Below are 13,947 nucleotides of genomic sequence, written 5' to 3'. Positions count from 1 at the left end.
ATTTTGCACCAGCTGTAGAAGCAAGTACAGGTCGTCCTGGCTCTGAGAGTCTACCAATGTGTGCTGGATCTCTTTCAGCGAGCACAGCAAGTCTTCCACTTCTGCCAGGGAAAAAATATAAAGAAGAAAAAATACTTAGCTACAGTATATAATGTTACGTTCACATTCTACTTTGCAAGACGACAAAAGAAAGAACATTTTGCTACAGTAAGTATGAAAAGATAAATGACTAATTCTCTATGAACGCTGACAGTGGACAGTGGCTGCATATTATAATGAAGTCCACTCATTAATACACAATTCTACGAGACAGAGCTTGGACAAACAAAGGAAACAAGGAAAATTGCTACAAATAATACATTTTGTGTGTCTCCTTATAGAGTAATGCCAGGCAACGCATTATGCCATAGATAAACACACCCTCAATAAAATCGTCAAACTAGTAAGCGTCAGGGTAACATTACAGATACAGCGCATGGAAAGTGTATTATTATTTAATAAACACTGTTATGAGAATGGTGCATTTTTTTAATTTATTTTTTTACATAAAATAAAACCTGTAAATAAATAATGATGACTGCAGTTTCTTTAACATCTGGAGACCATATACTGATATTCCAATTACCTATACAACCACATTCCTCTGCTACAGACTGCTCATATGTTAAACAGAACCCTGAATACTAGTTATATGCAGGAGAGTTCCCCGTTTACAAAGACCGGATACCCAGAAAGTTGACGCTTGAAAGGATTTAATTTAATGTTAAGAGTCACACACTCACTTTTAGCTGGAAGCGGACAGAAAAAAAAGCAGGTCTGATGAAGCGTAGTTGGCTGACGGTTTTATGAACACATAAAACTGCAGCACAGTCCCTCCCTATTGCCACCAGCTGTCACTTAACACACACACAGCTGTATAACAACACAACTCGTGTGATATACAGGGACAGGTCAGCTGTGGAAACCGAAAGCGGCGATGTCGAGAAGCCGACGTAACATTAAAATAAACAAAAAGCCAACCAGCAATAAATAGTACAATGCTGCTTTCACTGTTACACATACAGTAGGAGCCAGCTGCCCATAACAAATGGGTGACCTGTTAATTGTGGTATAAATAGATACAACGTGACACTGTTGCCAATGCACATCCTATTGTCTTTGCATGCAGCATATAAAATACTGAAGGGAGAGCACACTGCTGTTATACACTGATAACGTGTGAAAGACAAAATAAGTGATTTATACAAACGTACCAGATGAGATGTGACAAACTAAAACGCCAGTATGTAACTCCTTCAGTACTGTGATGGTAAATGTGTGTTTAGTGGGGGGTTCTTTACCACTACACCCCCTGAAAAGCATGGCATCGGTCAACCTAATGACACGTCTTGTGTGTTTGCTTACGGTAAAAAAGAAAAAAAAATTTCAAAAGAAAAAAATTCAAAAGAAAAAAACATTTTTTTTTATAACATATAATGAATTAATTTACATTTCAGGATTCACCGTTTCCGGCAGATTTTAAGAAAAACATTCGAAAGAAAAAAACTTTTTTTTATAACATATAATGATTAATTTACATTTCTGGATTCACCGTTTCCGGCAGATTTTAAGCAAAAACAGATTTATTTTTTGTTTCTTTTACACCCAACATTTGTTTTAACTGGTGTAACTAAATCCTATTAGGGAAAAAGTAAATTAAAAAAATCAAAAACATTCTTCTGACAATGATAAAATCAGCTTTGCAGGCTGAAGAGGCAGACTTTAACAAGTATATGATTCCAAAGATCCAGATTTCAAGGTATAACTCTGGAAACATAGCACTGGTGCCATTTTTCCGGTCATTACTCTTCATTGCACATGAGCCTATCTCTGCGAAAATTCCATTACACCAGAGGTTTCTTTAGAAGCGGCCACAGCACAGGTGTAATCAATGGATATAGGGTGTGCGATGTAGGCCCCCTGGACCCAGGGCCATGTGTGCACCGCACCACCCTGCACCGATTATAGATAGGCAAGGCACTTACTCTAACCAGAGTTCTCCCATTCATGACTCCTGCCCCACTTGGTAGTTCAAACGGGATATGTCTCCATCGAACCACTGTCTAAATTGTTATCTTCCCCTATATACACCAAAACAGCAACAATAATGGTTTTAACACACACTCATTCCTAGAAATCACAGTAACAAGAAAAGAAAAATAAGTGAACCCTTTGGAATTACTTAGATTTCTGCATAAACTAGCCATAAAATGTGATCGGATCTTCATCTAAGTCACAGGAATAGACCAAGAAAGGTGTAAGAGACCTGCGCACTAGGAGCCTAATTCAGATCTGATCGCAGCAGCAATTTTGTTAGCAGTTGGGCAAAACCATGGAGGTCATTCCGAGTCGTTCGCTCGGAAAATTTCTTCGCATCGCAGCGTTTTTCCGCTTAGTGCGCATGCGCAATGTCCGCACTGCGACTGCGCCAAGTAAATTTGCTATGAAGTTTGGATTTTTACTCACGGCTTTTTCTTCGCTCAGGCGATCGTAGTGTGATTGACAGGAAATGGGTGTTACTGGGCGGAAACAGGCCGTTTTATGGGCGTGTGGGAAAAAACGCTACCGTTTCCGGAAAAAACGCAGGAGTGGCCGGAGAAACGGAGGAGTGTCTGGGCGAACACTGGGTGTGTTTGTGACGTCAAACCAGGAACGACAAGCACTGAACTGATCGCAGATGCCAAGTCTGAAGCTACTCAGAAACTGCTACGAGGTGTGTAATCGCAATATTGCGAATACGTCGTTCGCAATTTTAAGATGCTAAGATTCACTCCCAGTAGGCGGCGGCTTAGCGTGAGCAACTCTGCTAAAATCGCCTTGCGAGCGAACTCGGAATGACCTCCCATGTGCACTACAGGTGTGGCAGATATAACATGTGCAGAGAGAGTTAGATTTGGATGTGGTGTGTTCAAACCGAAATCTAAATTGCAGTGTAAAAATAAAGCAGCCAGTATTTAACCTGCACAGAAACAAAATAACCCACCCATATCTAACTCTCTCTGCACATGTTATATCTGCCACACCTGCAGTGCACATGGGGGGTAATTCCAAGTTGATCGCAGCAGGAATTCTGTTAGCAATTGGGCAAAACCATGTGCACTGCAGGGGAGGCAGATATAACATGTGCAGAGAGAGTTAGATTTGGGTGTGGTGTGTTCAATCTGCAATCTAATTTGCAGTGTAAAAATAAAGCAGCCAGTATTTACCCTGCACAGAAACAAAATAACCCACCCGAATCTAACTCACTCTGCACATATTATATCTGCTCCCCCCTGCAGTGCACATGGTTTTGCCCAACTGCTAAAAAATTTCCTGCTGCGATCAACTTGGAATTACCCCCATGGTTTTGCCCAACTGCTAACAAATTTGCTGCTGCGATCAGATATGAATTACCCCCTAAAGTATTTTGGTCCTATGGTTCTAGTTAAGTGGCTTTGCATACAAGGAGCCCACAATTATTGGTAACAAATATAAATAAACAATGGTGTACTGCGCTCAACTTCTATTTGGATAAGTTGGTAAGTTAGGAGATAAGATTTTAAACCTACCGGTAAATCTTTTTCTCCTAGTCCGTAGAGGATGCTGGGGACTCCTTAAGGACCATGGGGTATAGACGGGCTCCGCAGGAGACATGGCCACCTAAAAGAACTTTCTAGTATGGTGTGCACTGGCTCCTCCGTCTATGCCCCTCCTCCAGACCTCAGTTAGAGAACTGTGCCCAGAGGAGATGGACAATACGAGGAAAGGATTTTGTTAATCTAAGGGCAAGATTCATACCAGCCCACACCAATCATACCATATAACCTGGAATACACCTAACCAGTTAACAGTATGAACAAACAACAGTATCGGTCCAAGACCGATTCTAACTGTAACATAACCCTTATGTAAGCAACAACTATATACAAGTCTTGCAGATTTTCCGCACTGGGACGGGCGCCCAGCATCCTCTACGGACTAGGAGAAAAAGATTTACCGGTAGGTTTAAAATCTTATTTTCTCTTACGTCCTAGAGGATGCTGGGGACTCCGTATACCAAAGCTCCCAATCGGGCGGGAGAGTGCAGATGACTCTGCAGTACCGACTGAGCAAATGCTAGGTCCTCATCAGCCAGGGTATCAAACTTGTAGAATTTTGCAAAAGTGTTTGACCCCGACCAAGTTGCTGCTCGGCAAAGCTGTAATGCCGAGACGCCCCGGGCAGCCGCCCAAGAAGAGCCCACCTTACTAGTGGAATGGGCCTTTACTGAATGCGGTAACGGCAATCCAGCTGTAACATAAGCCTGCTGAATCGTGTTACAGATCCGGCGAGCAATAGTCTGCTTCGAAGCAGGCGCGCCAATCTTGTTGGCAGCATACAGGACAAACAATGCATCTGTTTTCCTAATTCTAGCCGTCCTGGCTACCTACATTTTTAAGGCCCTGACTACATCCAGGGACATGGAATTCTCCAAGACACTCGTAGCCACAGGCACCACTATAGGTTGGTTCATATGAAATGAAGACACCACCTTGGGTAAAAATTGAGGACGAGTCCTCAATTCCGCTCTATCCACATGAAAAATCAAGTAAGGGCTCTTGTAAGACAAGGCCGCCAATTCTGACACACGCCTCGCAGATGCCAAGGCTAACAACATGACCACCTTCCAGGTGAGAAATTTTAACTCCACCGTTTTAAGGGGTTCAAACCAGTGTGACTTAAGGAACTGCATGGGGCCACAGGGGGCACAAAAGGAGGCTGGATGTGCAGTACTCCTTTTACAAAAGTCTGGACTTTCCTTCTGAAAGAATATTGACATGGCCGAAATCTGTACTTTAACAGAGCCTAACTTTAGGCCCATATCCACTCCTGTCTGTAGGAAGTGGACAAAACGACCCAGATGGAAATCTTCCGTAGGAGCATTCTTGGTTTCACACCAAGAGACATATTTCCGCCAGATACGGTGATAATGTTTTGCCGTCACCTCCTTCCTAGCCTTTATTAGAGTAGGTATGACCTCCTCCGGAATACCCTTCTCCGCTAGGATCCGGCGTTCAACCGCCATGCCGTCAAACGTAACCGCGGTAAGTCTTGGAACAGACAGGGCCCCTGCTGTAACAGGTCCTCTCTTAGAGGAAGAGGCCATGGATCTTCTGTGAGAATCTCCTGAAAATCTGAGTACCAGGCCCTTCGAGGCCAGTCTGGAACAATGAGTATTGTCTGTACTCTTTTTCGTCTTATGATCCTCAACACTTTTGTGATGAGAGGAAGCGGAGGAAACACATAGATCGACTGGAACACCCATGGCGTTACCAGAGCGTCTACTGCTATTGCCTGAGGGTCCCGGGACCTGGCACAATACCTCCAAAGCTTCTTGTTGAGGCGTGACGCCATCATGTCTATTTGAGGAACTCCCCAGAGACCAGTTATCTCTGCAAAGACTTCTTGATGAAGTCCCCACTCTCCTGGATGGAGATCGTGTCTGCTGAGGAAGTCTGCTTCCCAGTTGTCCACTCCCGGAATGAAGACAGCTGACAGAGCACTTACGTGATTTTCCGCCCAGCGAAGAATCCTGGTGGCTTCCGCCATCGCGACTCTGCTTCTTGTCCCGCCTTGGCGGTTCACATGAGCTACTGCTGTGACATTGTCTGATTGAATCAGTATCGGTAGGTTGCGAAGAAGATTCTCCGCTTGTCGAAGGCCGTTGTATATGGCCCTTAGCTCCAACACGTTGATGTGTAGACAGGACTCCTAGTCTGACCATAGTCCCTGAAAATTTCTTCCTTGGGTGACTGCTCCCCATCCTCGGAGGCTCGCGTCCGTGGTTACCAGGATCCAGTCCTGAATGCCGAACCTGCGACCCTCTAGAAGGTGAGCACTTTGTAGCCACCATAGAAGAGACACCCTGGCCCTGGGGGACAGTGTTATTTTTTGATGTAATTGTAGATGGGACCCGGACCATTTGTCCAGAAGATCCCATTGAAACGTCCTTGCATGGAACCTGTCGAAGGGAATGGCCTCGTAAGTTGCCAACATTTTCCCCAGAACCCGAGTGCATTGATGAGCTGACACTCTTTTCGGCTTTAGTAGTTCTCGGACCATGTTCTGGAGGTCCTGGACTTTTTCCAACGGGAGGAAAAATAAGAATTTACTTACCGATAATTCTATTTCTCGTAGTCCGTAGTGGATGCTGGGGACTCTGTCAGGACCATGGGGATTAGCGGCTCCGCAGGAGAGAGGGCACAAAAGTAAAAGCTTTTAGGATCAGGTGGTGTGCACTGGCTCCTCCCCCTATGACCCTCCTCCAAGCCTCAGTTAGGATACTGTGCCCGGACGAGCGTACACAATAAGGAAGGATTTTGAATCCCGGGTAAGACTCATACCAGCCACACCAATCACACTGTACAACCTGTGATCTGAACCCAGTTAACAGCATGATAACAGCGGAGCCTCTGAAAAGATGGCTCACAACAATAATAACCCGATTTTTGTAACAATAACTATGTACAAGTATTGCAGACAATCCGCACTTGGGATGGGCGCCCAGCATCCACTACGGACTACGAGAAATAGAATTATCGGTAAGTAAATTCTTATTTTCTCTGACGTCCTAAGTGGATGCTGGGGACTCCGTCAGGACCATGGGGATTATACCAAAGCTCCCAAACGGGCGGGAGAGTGCGGATGACTCTGCAGCACCGAACGAGAGAACTCCAGGTCCTCCTCAGCCAGGGTATCAAATTTGTAGAATTTTGCAAACGTGTTTGCCCCTGACCAAGTAGCAGCTCGGCAAAGTTGTAAAGCCGAGACTCCTCGGGCAGCCGCCCAAGATGAGCCCACCTTCCTTGTGGATTGGGCATTTACATATTTTGGCTGTGGCAGGCCTGCCACAGAATGTGCAAGCTGAATTGTACTACACATCCAACTAGCAATCGTCTGCTTAGAAGCAGGAGCACCCAGTTTGTTGGGTGCATACAGGATAACAGCAAGTCAGTTTTCCTGACTCCAGCCGTCCTGGAAACCTATATTTTCAGGGCCCTGACAACATCTAGCAACTTGGAGTCCTCCAAGTCCCTAGTAGCCGCAGGTACCACAATAAGCTGGTTCAGGTGAAACGCTGACACCACCTTAGGGAGAAACTGGGGACGAGTCCGCAGCTCTGCCCTGTCCGAATGGACAATCAGATATGGGCTTTTGTGAGACAAAGCCGCCAATTCTGACACTCGCCTGGCCGAGGCCAGGGCCAACATCATGGTCACTTTCCATGTGAAATATTTCAAATCCACAGATTTGAGCGGTTTAAACCAATGTGATTTGAGGAATCCCAGAACTACGTTGAGATCCCACAGTGCCACTGGAGGCACAAAAGGGGGTTGTATATTTAGTACTCCCTTGACAAACTTCTGGACTTCAGGAACTGAAGCCAATTCTTTCTGGAAGAAAATCGACAGGGCCGAAATTTGAACCTTAATGGACCCCATTTTGAGGCCCATAGACACTCCTGTTTGCAGGAAATGCAGGAATCGACCGAGTTGAAATTTCTTCGTGGGGCCTTCCTGGCCTCACACCACGCAACATATTTTTGCCACATGTGGTGATAATGTTGTGCGGTCACCTCCTTCCTGGCTTTGACCAGGGTAGGAATGACCTCTTCCGGAATGCCTTTTTTCCTTAGGATCCGGCGTTCAACCGCCATGCCGTCAAACGCAGCCGCGGTAAGTCTTGGAACAGACATGGTACTTGCTGAAGCAAGTCCCTCCTTCTTAGCGGCAGAGGCCATGAGTCCTCTGTGAGCATCTCTTGAAGTTCCGGGTACCAAGTCCTTCTTGGCCAATCCGGAGCCACGAGTATAGTTCTTACTCCTCTACGTCTTATAATTCTCAGTACCTTAGGTATGAGAAGCAGAGGAGGGAACACATACACCGACTGGTACACCCACGGTGTTACCAGAACGTCCACAGCTATTGCCTGAGGGTCTCTTGACCTGGCGCAATACCTGTCCAGTTTTTTGTTCAGGCGGGACGCCATCATGTCCACCTTTGGTCTTTCCCAACGGTTCACAATCATGTGGAAGACTTCCCGATGAAGTCCCCACTCTCCCGGGTGGAGGTCAAGCTGAGGAAGTCTGCTTCCCAGTTGTCCACTCCCGGAATGAACACTGCTGACAGTGCTAACACATGATTTTCCGCCCAGCAAAGAATCCTTGCAGTTTCTGCCATTGCCCTCCTGCTTCTTGTGCCGCCCAGTCTGTTTACGTGGGCGACTGCCGTGATGTTGTCCCACTGGATCAATACCGGCTGACCTTGAAGCAGAGGTCTTGCTAAGCTTAGAGCATTGTAAATTGCTCTTAGCTCCAGTATATTTATGTGGAGAGAAGTCTCCAGACTTGATCACACTCCCTGGAAATTTTTTCCTTGTGTGACTGCTCCCCAGCCGTTCAGGCTGGCATCCGTGGTCACCAGGACCCAGTCCTGAATGCCGAATCTGTGGCCCTTTAGTAGATGAGCACTCTGCAGCCACCACAGAAGAGACACCCTTGTCCTTGGAGACAGGGTTATCCGCTGATGCATCTGAAGATGCGATCCGGACCATTTTTCCAGCAGATCCCACTGAAAAGTTCTTGCGTGAAATCTGCCGAATGGAATCGCTTCGTAAGAAGCCACCATTTTTCCCAGGACCCTTGTGCAATGATGCACTGACACTTTTCCTGGTTTTAGGAGGTTCCTGACTAGCTCGGATAACTCCCTGGCTTTCTCCTCCGGGAGAAACCCCTTTTTCTGGACTGTGTCCAGAATCATCCCTAGGAACAGCAGACGTGTCGTCGGAGACAGCTGCGATTTTGGAATATTTAGAATCCACCCGTGCTGTCGTAGAACTACTTGAGATAGTGCTACTCCGACCTCCAACTGTTCTCTGGACCTTGCCCTTATCAGGAGATCGTCCAAGTAAGGGATAATTAAGACGCCTTTTCTTTGAAGAAGAATCATCATTTCGGCCATTACCTTGGTAAAGACCCGGGGTGCCGTGGACAATCCAAACGGCAGCGTCTGAAACTGATAGTGACAGTTTTGTACCACGAACCTGAGGTACCCTTGGTGAGAAGGGCAAATTTGGACATGGAGGTAAGCATCCTTGATGTCCAGGGACACCATATAGTCCCCTTCTTCCTGGTTCGCCATCACTGCTCTGAGTGACTCCATCTTGATTTGAACCTTTGTATGAAAGTGTTCAAATATTTCAGATTTAGAATAGGTCTCACCTAGCCGTCTGGCTTCAGTACCACAATATAGTGTGGAATAATACCCCTTTCCTTGTTTTAGGAGGGGTACTTTGATTATCACCTGCTGGGAATACAGCTTGTGAATTGTTTCCAATACTGCCTCCCTGTCGGAGGGAGACGTTGGTAAAGCAGACTTCAGGAACCTGCGAGGGGGAGACGTCTCGAACTTCCAATCTGTACCCCTGGGATACTACTTGTAGGATCCAGGGGTCCACTTGCGAGTGAGCCCACTGCGCGCTGAAACTCTTGAGACGACCCCCCACCGCACCTGAGTCCGCTTGTAAGGCCCCAGCGTCATGCTGAGGACTTGGCAAAAGCGGTGGAGGGCTTCTGTTCCTGGGAATGGGCTGCCTGCTGCAGTCTTCTTCCCTTTCCTCTATCCCTGGGCAGATATGACTGGCCTTTTGCCTGCTTGCCCTTATGGGGACGAAAGGACTGAGGCTGAAAAGACGGTGTCTTTTTCTGCTGAGATGTGACTTGGGGTAAAAAAGGTGGATTTTCCAGCTGTTGCCGTGGCCACCAGGTCCGATGGACCGACCCCAAATAACTCCTCCCCTTTATACGGCAATACTTCCATGTGCCGTTTGGAATCTGCATCACCTGACCACTGTCGTGTCCATAAACATCTTCTGGCAGATATGGACATCGCACTTACTCTTGATGCCAGAGTGCAAATATCCCTCTGTGCATCTCGCATATATAGAAATGCATCCTTTAAATGCTCTATAGTCAATAAAATACTGTCCCTGTCAAGGGTATCAATATTTTCAGTCAGGGAATCCGACCAAGCCACCCCAGCGCTGCACATCCAGGCTGAGGCGATCGCTGGTCGCAGTATAACACCAGTATGTGTGTATATACTTCTTAGGATATTTTCCTTGAGGACGGCCCTATCTGGAGACGGTACCGCCACTTGTTTTGATAAGCGTGTGAGCACCTTATCCACCCTAAGGGGTGTTTCCCAACGCGCCCTAACTTCTGGCGGGAAAGGGTATACCGCCAATAATTTTCTATCGGGGGAAACCCACGCATCATCTCACACTTCATTTAATTTATCTGATTCAGGAAAAACTACAGGTAGTTTTTTCACACCCCACATAATACCCTTTTTTGTGGTACTTGTAGTATCAGAAATATGTAACACCTCCTTCATTGCCCTTAACAAGTAACGTGTGGCCCTAAAGGAAAATACGTTTGTTTCTTCACCGTCGACACTGAAATCAGTGTCCGTGTCTGTGTCGACCGACTTAGGTAAATGGGCGTTTTAAAGCCCCTGACGGTGTTTGAGACGCCTGGACAGGTACTATTTTGTTTGCCGGCCGTCTCTGTTGACATTATCACGTAATTCCTTAAATAAGCCATCCATTCCGGTGTCGACTCCCTAGAGAGTGACATCACCATTACAGGCAATTGCTCCGCCTCCTCACCAACATCGTCCTCATACATGTCGACACACACGTACCGACACACAGCACACACACAGGGAATGCTCTGATAGAGGACAGGACCCCACTAGCCCTTTGGGGAGACAGAGGGAGAGTTTGCCAGCACACACCAAAAACGCTATAATTATACAGGGACAACCTTTATATAAGTGTTTTTCCCTTATAGCATTTTAATATATATAGTCATATCGCCAAATAAGTGCCCCCCCTCTCTGTTTTAACCCTGTTTCTGTAGTGCAGTGCAGGGGAGAGCCTGGGAGCCTTCCCACCAGCATTTCTGTGAGGGAAAATGGCGCTGTGTGCTGAGGAGAATAGGCCCCGCCCCCTTTTCGGCGGGCTTCTTCTCCCGTTTTTCTGAGACCTGGCAGGGGTTAAATACATCCATATAGCCCCCAGGGGCTATATGTGATGTATTTTTAGCCAGAATAAGGTACTATCATTGCTGCCCAGGGCGCCCCCCCCAGCGCCCTGCACCCTCAGTGACCGCTGCTATGAAGTGTGCTGACAACAATGGCGCACAGCTGCAGTGCTGTGCGCTACCTTATGAAGACTGAAAAGTCTTCTGCCGCCGGTTTCTGGACCTCTTCATTTTTCGGCATCTGCAAGGGGGTCGGCGGCGCGGCTCCGGGACGAACCCCAGGGTGAGACCTGTGTTCCGACTCCCTCTGGAGCTAATGGTGTCCAGTAGCCTAAGAAGCCAATCCATCCTGCACGCAGGTGAGTTCACTTCTCTCCCCTAAGTCCCTCGATGCAGTGAGCCTGTTGCCAGCAGGACTCACTGAAAATAAAAAACCTAACAAAACTTTTACTCTAAGCAGCTCTTTAGGAGAGCCACCTAGATTGCACCCTTCTCGGCCGGGCACAAAAATCTAACTGAGGCTTGGAGGAGGGTCATAGGGGGAGGAGCCAGTGCACACCACCTGATCCTAAAAGCTTTTACTTTTGTGCCCTGTCTCCTGCGGAGCCGCTAATCCCCATGGTCCTGACGGAGTCCCCAGCATCCACTTAGGACGTCAGAGAAAATAAGAATTTACTCACCGGTAATTCTATTTCTCGTAGTCCGTAGTGGATGCTGGGGACTCCGTAAGGACCATGGGGAACAGACGGCTCCGCAGGAGACTGGGCACATCTAAGAAAGATTTAGGACTATCTGGTGTGCACTGGCTCCTCCCCCTATGACCCTCCTCCAAGCCTCAGTTAGGAACTGTGCCCGGAAGAGCTGACACAATAATGAAGGATTTATGAATCCCGGGTAAGACTCATACCAGCCACACCAATCACACCATATAACACGTGATAGGAACCCCGGTTAACAGTATGATAACAAAATGGAGCCTCTGAAGAGATGGCTCACAACAAAACCCGATTTTTGTAACAATAACTATGTACAGGTATTGCAGACAATCCGCACTTGGGATGGGCGCCCAGCATCCACTACGGACTACGAGAAATAATTACCGGTGAGTAAATTCTTATTTTCTCCGACGTCCTAGTGGATGCTGGGGACTCCGTAAGGACCATGGGGATTATACCAAAGCTCCCAAACGGGCGGGAGAGTGCGGATGACTCTGCAGCACCGAATGAGAGAATTCCAGGTCCTCCTCAGCCAGGGTATCAAATTTGTAGAATTTTGCAAACGTGTTTGCCCCCGACCAAGTAGCTGCTCGGCAAAGTTGTAAAGCCGAGACCCCTCGGGCAGCCGTCCAAGATGAGCCCACCTTCCGTGTGGAATGGGCTTTTACAGATTTAGGCTGCGGTAAGCCTACCGCAGAATGCGCCAGCTGAATAGTGCTACAAATCCAGCGCGCAATAGACTGCTTAGAAGCAGGAGCACCCAGCTTGGTGGGTGCATACAGGATAAACAGCGAGTCAGTCTTTCTGACTCCAGCCGTCCTGGAAATATAAATTTTTAGGGCCCTGACTACGTCCAGCAACTTGGAATCCTCCAAGTCCCTAGTAGCCGCAGGCACCACAATAGGTTGGTTCAAGTGAAAAGCTGAGACCACCTTTGGGAGAAACTGAGGACGAGTCCTCAATTCTGCCCTATCCATATGGAAAATTAGATAAGGGCTTTTACAAGACAAAGCCGCCAATTCTGAAACCCGCCTGGCCGACGCCAAGGCCAACAGCATGACCACTTTCCACGTGAGATATTTTAAATCCACAGTCTTAAGTGGTTCGAACCAATGTGATTTCAGGAATGCCAAAACCACATTGAGATCCCAAGGTGCCACTGGGGGCACAAAAGGAGGCTGAAATATGCAGTACTCCTTTGACAAAAGTCTGAACTTCGGGCAGTGAAGCCAGTTCTTTTTGGAAGAAAATCGACAGAGCCGAAATCTGGACTTTATGGACCCCAATTTGAGGCCCAACGTCACCCCTGCTTGCAGGAAGTGCAGGAATCGACCCAGTTGAAATTCCTCCGTCGGGGCCTTCATGGCCTCACACCAAGCAACATATTTTCGCCAAATGCGGTGATAATGTCTTGCGGTGACATCCTTCCTGGCTTTGATCAGGGTAGGGATGACTTCCTCCGGAATACCCTTTTCCTTCAGGATCCGGTGTTCAACCGCCATGCCGTCAAACGCAGCCGCGGTAAGTCTTGGAACAGACAGGGTCCCTGCTGCAGCAGGTCTTGTCTGAGCGGCAGAGGCCAAGGGTCCTCTGTAAGCATCTCTTGAAGTTCCGGGTACCAAGCTCTTCTTGGCCAATCCGGAACCACGAGTATGGTTTTCACTCCTCGCCTTCTTATTATTCTCAGTACCTTGGGTATGAGAGGTAGAGGAGGAAACACATAAACCGACTGGTACACCCATGGTGTCACTAGAGCGTCCACCGCTATCGCCTGAGGGTCTCTTGACCGGGCGCAATATCTTTTCAACTTCTTGTTGAGGCGGGACGCCATCATGTCTACCTGTGGTTTTTCCCACCGGTTGACCAGCATTTGGAAGACTTCTGGATGAAGTCCCCATTCTCCCGGGTGGAGGTCGTGTCTGCTGAGGAAGTCTGCTTCCCAGTTGTCCACTCCCGGAATGAACACTGCCGTCAGTGCTAACACATGATTCTCTGCCCATCTGAGAATCCTTGTGGCTTCTGCCATCGCCATCCTGCTTCTCGTGCCGCCCTGTCTGTTTACATGGGCGACCGCCGTGATGTTGTCTGACTGGATCAGTACCGGCTGGTTTTGAAGCAGGGGTCTTGCCT

The 13,947-nt window shown here is 47.5% G+C and overlaps 1 protein-coding gene across 2 annotated transcripts in view; it reads right to left on the bottom strand.

Moving 5' to 3' along the window:
• Positions 1–13,947, bottom strand: part of PALS1 (protein associated with LIN7 1, MAGUK p55 family member) — a 110,353-nt gene that overhangs the window by 75,693 nt on the left and 20,713 nt on the right. For both annotated transcript variants that reach the window (XM_063948149.1, XM_063948150.1), the window contains exon 2: positions 1–101. This exon is cut by the window's left edge and continues 108 nt beyond it. In XM_063948149.1, coding sequence (XP_063804219.1) covers positions 1–101 — 101 coding nt within the window. The remainder of the gene's footprint in view (positions 102–13,947) is intronic.

Source organism: Pseudophryne corroboree, chromosome 12, assembly GCF_028390025.1.
Source record: "Pseudophryne corroboree isolate aPseCor3 chromosome 12, aPseCor3.hap2, whole genome shotgun sequence".
NCBI lineage: Eukaryota > Metazoa > Chordata > Amphibia > Anura > Myobatrachidae > Pseudophryne > Pseudophryne corroboree.
The sequence above is the reverse complement of the archived record's forward strand: the minus strand, read 5'-3'. Positions and strand labels throughout refer to the sequence as shown.